Raw genomic sequence first — 7,342 nt, forward strand, 5'->3', positions numbered from 1 at the left:
CACAGAAGGCTTTGTGAAGATAAAATGCCAGCCAGGTCAGAGCCCGTCCAAGCACCCCGAGTCTCTGCTGTGCCACCAGCCTGGGGTAAAGCAAATGCCAGTCATCTCCAACAGGAACACGGGGCACACTGCAGCTCTCGCCCTTCCTTGGGAAAGGCCATCACTGACAGGTTGTATCCGCTAAGGCTCATGCAGAGGTGTCCTGGGTCAGATCAGGTTGGCCATGCTGGAAGTGGGAGGAAGCCGCCTGTTCCCAGCGAGGCGGCCGGAGATGGTGAAGATGCGGATCTCTCCGGTCTCCAGGCTCCGAGGGGCAGCCCGGCGGCAGGAGGTGCACAGCAGGTATAGCAGCAGGCAGAGGAGGATGGCACTGCCAGCAGTCAGGAGGATAACCCCGCTGGTGAACATGCTGGCCAGCGGCCGTGCGGGGCTGAGCTGCATGGTGGTGGTGGAGAGGATGGTGAGCACCACCCCGCAGACCAGCAGCACCAGGGCGCTCAGCAGCAGCACCAGGCAGTCCGAGAAGCCCCCACTCTTCAGGAGCTCGATCTGATCCCGGCTGCGGATGCAGTTCATGTCCTGGATTGCAGAGCTCAGCAGCTGCTTCAGCAGCACCAGCAGGGCCAGGAGGCAGAGTGTGGTGCCCACGGCGAGCCGCCACTCTCCAGACCGGCTGCTAGTGCTGTACAGCAGGATGATGCCCCCAATCCCGCAGGCCAGGATCAGCACCACGGCCATGCCATAGCACAGGATGGACTTTTTGGGATCCTGGAACCACCAGAGCTCCACATGCTCTTCCAAGATATTCCTCTGGATATGGTCCACATCTGCAGGGGTGCGGGGGCTGCTCAGCTCTGCCAGCTCTGGCATGATGGACAGCTGGGTGAGGAGGGCACAGTGGTGGTACAGATGAATTTACACCCTTACAGCAAATGGAGGGTCAAGGCAGCAGCGATGGTGAAGGCAGCTGCATTTCTCCAGCAGTGATGTCTCTGTCTCATTGTTTGGATCCTGATGGAATTTCCTTCTGCAGTGGTGCCACCTGGAGAGCTATGGTCTATGTGCTGGGGTTGAGCCCACCACCCAGGCTGGGCTGTGAAGCATGATGGAGCATTCCCAGAGCAGCACCATAGGGGAACAACCAGGGCTGTGTCCTTCCTTTCCTGTGTCTTTCATCTGAAATAGTCAAGAAGAGAAGATATCATTAAACAGAGACCCTGCTCCCCTGTACCAAATAATGCCCTGCCAAACCCTGGGCCGTGGTTGCTCCAGGCTGGCCTGCAGACCTTACTGCACTTTCCTCACAAAAGCCGCGTGTGCTGGAGAACAAATCAGCCACTCGTCTTCCCGGGAGACCTCCACGCGCTGTGGGGAACCCCAGCCTGCCCCAAGGGTGAGTCTCCTTTCTCCCCAAAGCCGTGTGCCCCGCTCAGAGGCTGCCGGCACACTGCTGCCCGCAGGACTCTGCCTGCAGCTGGTGCTGGCAGCAGGGCAGGGACGAAGCAGAGGCAGGTCCCTCCTGGGATAAAGCCCCATTCACAGCTCTAGCTTCACATGCTCCCTCATCAGCATCAGCCTCTTGTCACCAACTGGCTCTGCTGCCCTGAACGGGAGGTGGGGGTCAGGACCAGGGTTTAACCCTTCCACTCCAGAGGCTGAGAAGAGTGAGAGCTGCCATAATTGCATGTTCTCAGCCCTGTCCCTATCCCTGCCCTGCCAGTGGTTTCCCCACACAAGTCCCCTACAGAAATATGGTAGCTACATCTCCAGTGGTCTCAGCACTTCCCTGGAAAGAGCCTTCAGACAGCTGTCACTCTGAGATTTTGCTCTCCTCACTGCTGGTCTGTGAAGCACTTTGCCACTGGAGGGGAGCATGGGAAGGGCAGTGGTGGCTCCGAGGTGTTGTGCCTAGCTGGGCTCCCTTGGGCACAGCACCTTGTATGAGCTCACAGCCTGTGGTTCCCAGGCTTGTGTCCCCACTATCCTGGCCCCCCTCAATGCTTCTTTGGGTACAAACCACTTGCATTTCTCTCATATAATGTTCCTCCCTGGCATGTGAGTGCTCCAGCCACTCCCACAGCACCACAGAGACCTTCCAGAACAGCTAGTACCCAAACCAAGGAGAGGTGTTGGGGAGGACAGCATGGGAACGCGTCAGGTATGGCTGAGCCCGGGAGACATGGGGCAGACCCTGGAGACCCAAGAGCAGCCTCTCTGGTCACCTCCTACTCATGGATAACGCACCCTTGACCACCACAGGCACACACATGAACTGCTCTGAGTCCTGCAGGAGCCCATGTCAGGGACAGGAACTGACGCAGGTCCCTTGTGTCAGAGCTGTGTCACTTCTCCTGGGTGGGGGGACAGCCACCCTGCCTGCTAGAAATGGCTCTCAGGAGCCCATCAGCCCATGTCAAACACACTCTGTTTGTACCCTGCTCTGCTCGGCGCTGGGACTCGGGGCTCATTACACACAGGCAGGGACAATTTATGACCTCCACACATGGCAGATCTGCACACACCAGGGATCTTTCCTCCCATCGCTCTCCCTGTCTCTGCTCTCCACAGACTGCATCCCCTTATGGCAATGCCTTTGTTGCCAGCAAACACCTCATAACCCCCTCCATCAGGGCCCAGCCAGCATGGGGCGGGGGGAGAGGGAGGACAATTGTGTGGGGAGTGCCCGAACCAGACACCGCCTGACAGTGTCAGGCCAAGCTCCTCCTGAGTCACTCCCCGGCTGTGATGGAGCATGAGGTCACTTTGGACGTGGCTCGGGGCCTGCTGCCAGCGGCAGCACGTGTCCAGGAAGTCTGTGGAGTGCCCGGGCAGCGATGGGCTGCGGCACAGAAACCCGGGCTCCAGAGGGGGGACCCTTGCTGGGAGGCCCGTGGGAGACCTACAGCTCCTGGCTAGAGCCAGAACAATCAGAAAGCATAAATTAGAGAGAGAAAAGAGCTGTGGTTGAGCATGTTGGTTTGTGCCTGCTGGGACACACTTTGATTTTGCATTGGACAGCAGATACCTTGTGCTGTCCGCGTGTGCCCAGGACACGAGTCCCCAGGAAGGCGAGGATGTCACGGAGCACTATTAAAGTAGAGAGGGGTGATGAGACATTGAGTCTGGAGTTGTTTCCTCAGCCCATGCAAATCAGCTTGGTGCTAAACACTGCTCCCTCCTGCCTTTCCTTCTCCAAGCACAGAGGGGCCTTATCTCCTCCTTACCGGGTGAGTCTAGTAGATAGCAGGCTTGTAGATTAGATTGAGATTTTGGACTAAGGGAACATAAAGCTTGGAGAAGTGCAAAGTCTGTGTCCTTCTGCTGCTTGACCCAAATTATGCACACAAGTTGCGAGTCAAACAGTAAACGAAAAGATCTCAACGGCATAAACCACAAGGAGGGAAAATGTGATCAAAAACCAAGCCACAGCACTGCATTCTCATGTTATTTTTTAAAATTTAACCATTTTAGTTTTTTATTTACTCAGAAGAAGGTCAGGGAGCAAAAGAAAACCTTAGGAGCATCTGGCCAAGGAACAAAATTAGGTATCACCTCTACAAGTATGTATTTCCCAGCGTTACATTAACTTCTATTAAACAAATTATTTGGAGAGTTTCCCAGAGTTACATTAACCTCTATTAAACAAATTATTTGCAGAGGCAAAGGTTTCCACTGAAGTGTGCTTTCATGTTTCCTTGTGTCTGTTTGAAAATGTTCTGGGAATATAACCTTTGCTCTAAAACCATCCACACTTGCTTCTCTAGACCATGAGGGTTTGTGCTGCTAATAACAGTATTTTTACTCCTAGAATCACAGAATAATTAAGGTGGGATGGGACCTTGTGAAGTTACCTGCTTAAAGCAGAGTTCACCTAAAAGTCAGACTGAGCAGGTCAGGGCCCCATTCATTTAGGTGCCGATGGCAGATCCACAGCCCCTCAGGGATCATTCCAGAGTTAAATCACCCTCACCATGAAAACATTCCTCCTTAAATCTAGTTACAGTTTCTCATTCTTCTGAAGAAGGTGGTTGCCTTCCACCGTCTTCAGAAAACTCTGTCTTTATATGTTAAACCAAAGCAGACCTACCCTGAGCTGTCACCCACCACTCCTTGGAGAAGGGATGAACCTAGATCTCACAGCACCTTTGCTGATCTGCTTTCTTGGCATCATGCAGCACATGGGTTTGCACAGATCAGACTGAGAGAAAGGAAGAATACAGATGCCTGCTCTGCCATGAGGGAGGACATCCATCCAAAGCTGTTGTCCCTTCCATTGGTGTTCTTTGGGCTACCTGGTCTCCCTGGTCTGGTACAGACCATAACAAGCCAGTTGGCCCATCAGATTTGTGTATTTGATAGTGTGGATCACAGGTCATTAATCTCTACATTTACTCACTACTGAAGCCAGCACCTTCTGTGCTGCCATGTCTGTACGCAAGAGAAAAAGGAGGCGAGGACTGGCCCAGCCACACAGTGCTTTAAGTCCAAAGGGCACATTTCAGGAAAAAATAACATGCTGTCCTTCCCCACTGCTGGCTGGCAGCTGTGGAGGAAGAACAGGAAAGCACTGGGAATGCAGGAAAACAAAAATATTCATGTTTTTCCTTTTTCATTGTGGGTTTTTTTTTTCCCTACTCTGGCAATTTTTAACTGGAAATTGAGGGTCACCATCAATGTGCTTCTGGCCACTCTTGGCTGCAGGTGTGGAATACCTGTGGAATACTGGCTGATCGCCTCAGAATGACACATGCATATATTTATTTACCTATGAACTTTTAGTGCCTGACTGTGTGATATCTGACAGACAGACCATGGACTGTATGTGAATTAAGACTTATTTCAGAGCCACATACAATTCAGCTCTCGAAATATTCCTCACTTCCCTCCTCTCCTCAAACCCAGGGTACCCCTTGAAACAGTGCTTACCCACAGAGTTCAGGAGGGGAAGTCTGGGGATGAGGCAGGCTCCTGCAGTACTTCCTTGTATTTCCAGCCTTGGAAGGGTTTTATGCAGCTTTTATGTGGACTTCGTGAGCATCACGGAGACTGAAAGAGTCCAACAAGATTTGCTGTAAAATAACAATACATAAAATGATTTACAGGAGCAACGTGGATGAGAGCCAACAGAGCTTCACAATCTCAAACAAATCCAAGCCATCTCAGCCCCCTGCTTTCCCAGTCTATCACAGCTTATTTGTTTCTTGGCCTTGTCTGGCCATAGACTGTTTGGACTTGCCACCACTCTGTGCCTCACAAAAATCTTTAGTCCAGAATAGGCATAAACATTTTCCCATAAATTCATGTAATTTTTTCAACTTCCAATGCTTTAGGAAGCATTTCTTTACCAAGAGAGTCAGCCCTGAACTGTTACGTCCCTTCCAACTGAACCAGTACATTCTATTCTGTCTATTGTATTCTAGTCTATTGTATTCTGTCTATTCGATTGTATTTCAATAGAAAAGGACCTAAAGAGATCATCTAGTCCAACTGCCTGAACAATTCAGGGCTGAACAAGTTCAAGAATGTTTTTTAGGGCATTGCCCAGAAGCCTCTTCAATACTGACCAGCTTGGGGTATCAACCAATTCTCTAGGAAGTGTGTTGCAGTGTTTGACCACCTTCTCAGTGAAGAAATGCTTCCTAAGCATATTTGATTCTAACTCCCTATAGGCTCAAAGAGAATGAAGCTCATGTATCTTGTTTTATGCCTGAATCACTGCCAATGTACAAACCAGAAGCTCTGAATGTCATGGTGTTCAAGGCCTGTCTGTGCCCCTGGGAGCATGTGGGAAGGTTTCTTCTCCGAGAACTCAGGACTGGGGATAGATGAACCTGCAATGGGAGTAATGGGGCTTTTATGTGGCATCTATCTGTCTCACCCAAAATCCTAGCAGGAGATCCACACTCCTTTGCCTGCCACGCCAACCACCGATTCCCAATGCTCCTTTCCTGGGCTGCTCAAAATCCATGCAAACCTGTGCAGTTTAATCTGCACCTCTGGGGAGAGCCCACCCTCTCTCCCCAGACAGATGGATAATGCTTTCCCAGAAGTGAGCATCTGTCCCACCAGTGCTCCTGCCATGAGACACCATTTGGGAAACCCCAGGGAAGCCCTGGATGATGGTGGACTGTCCTTTCTTTTCCCCAAGCCCAGGGGCTCTGGGGTTAAGGATGGTGGAGGGCTTGTTGTAGCAGGGTCAGTGTGCAGCTGCCTTTCACACAGATCTAGACAGTTTTGGCACGCTCCCTTTCCTCTCTGTATGCACAACAGGTATCCATTATCCTGACCCCGCAGAGCCTGTCCTGATGCACCTCTGCCAAGGGTGGCCTGGGAATTCCAAGGGAACAAAAAACTCCCAAGCCTTACGTGCTGAGAGGAAACAGCGGTGCAAGGAATGAATTGGAGTCAAGAAGCAGGGTCTCTTAAGAAATAAGTCAGAAGCAGCCTCAAACCTGTCAGCAGCTGCTGCTGAAGCTCCTTCCCGCACAGCTCCCAGGGAGGAGGGATCACTCACCTGAGGAAGACACTGCCCGTATGCGACAACCCAGCGCACTTCCCTGCTCCTGGCTGGCAGCAATGGTTTTTCCTGGTTTTCCTTCCACTGGATCCAGCTAACGAGGGAGCCCACGGGGAAAATCTCTTCCCTTCCTCCTGCAAGTGCCTGCCAAGACCCAGGTGAGGCTCCCCTTCCTGGTGCCGCGGCAGCACCGAGGTCCGGCTGCAGCCGTCACCTCCTGCCCGGGCAGGTGCATTCCCCAGCTGGGTGGCGTCTCAGCAAACCTGCTGCTGCTCTTGGAGACGCTCCAGAGCCGCGCCGGTGTGCAGGTGCTACCCCTCCCTCCCTCCTCGGGCAGGATCTGGCCTCTGGCCACACACCGATCCTGGAAGGTGGCTCATTTCCTCCCAGCTGGAGGTGAAGGGGTGCCAGAGCCAGGGAGCAGCTCCCAGGCAGCAGGGTGAGAAGAAGCCTGCAGCCAGGCTGGCAGTGCTAGGAGACATTTGATACATTCAGCAAATATTTAGTATTAAATAAAGTAGCTCCTGCCCTACTGTATAGGTTAGGGCCATCCAGTCATATTGGGGCTTGATCTTTCTACGGCAGTAGTTCAGGCAGGCACTCAGGTCAGGGAAGATGTCATTGTGATGCTATCTTCCCATCAAAAGAGAGCTACAGAAGCCCCCTCGCTGGGAAACAGCAGCACCAGCAGAGTTTACCATGCTGCAGAAGAGCATATTTCCTGGTAGTCCATTGGAGAAAAAAAAAAAGAGTAATTTTGAGAGGAATTAGGGAAACAGAAAAGGATTCATTCGAGAGTTGAAGAATTAAAAAAGGGAGTAGCAG

At 52.1% G+C, this 7,342-nt stretch overlaps 1 protein-coding gene across 5 annotated transcripts; it reads right to left on the minus strand.

The window, feature by feature from the left end:
- Nucleotides 1–6: 6 nt before the first annotated feature.
- On the minus strand, nucleotides 7–6,845 carry TMEM125 (transmembrane protein 125). Of its 5 annotated transcripts, none has more exons than XM_017743598.1 (4): nucleotides 6,515–6,845; nucleotides 5,732–5,831; nucleotides 4,927–5,046; nucleotides 7–1,176 (listed from the first exon to the last, which is right to left on the minus strand). In XM_017743598.1, exon 4 carries the CDS (start codon nucleotides 868–870, stop codon nucleotides 208–210), a length of 663 nt encoding a protein of 220 aa, XP_017599087.1. In that variant the 5' UTR covers nucleotides 871–1,176; nucleotides 4,927–5,046; nucleotides 5,732–5,831; nucleotides 6,515–6,845; the 3' UTR covers nucleotides 7–207. The 5 variants fall into 5 exon arrangements, with proteins under 5 accessions (XP_017599087.1, XP_017599084.1, XP_017599085.1 ...); XM_017743595.1 differs by having other exon boundaries at nucleotides 4,927–5,069; XM_017743596.1 differs by lacking the exon at nucleotides 5,732–5,831.
- Between the last annotated feature and the right edge of the window lie 497 nt (nucleotides 6,846–7,342).

The sequence above is a fragment of the Corvus brachyrhynchos genome, unplaced genomic scaffold, assembly GCF_000691975.1.
Source record: "Corvus brachyrhynchos isolate BGI_N302 unplaced genomic scaffold, ASM69197v1 scaffold48, whole genome shotgun sequence".
In the NCBI taxonomy this organism is placed as follows: domain Eukaryota; kingdom Metazoa; phylum Chordata; class Aves; order Passeriformes; family Corvidae; genus Corvus; species Corvus brachyrhynchos.

Bases quoted from the DNA above. Each gene is read 5' to 3' on its own strand.
- TMEM125 (XM_017743596.1), bottom strand. From the start codon at position 870: ATGCCAGAGCTGGCAGAGCTGAGCAGCCCCCGCACCCCTGCAGATGTG.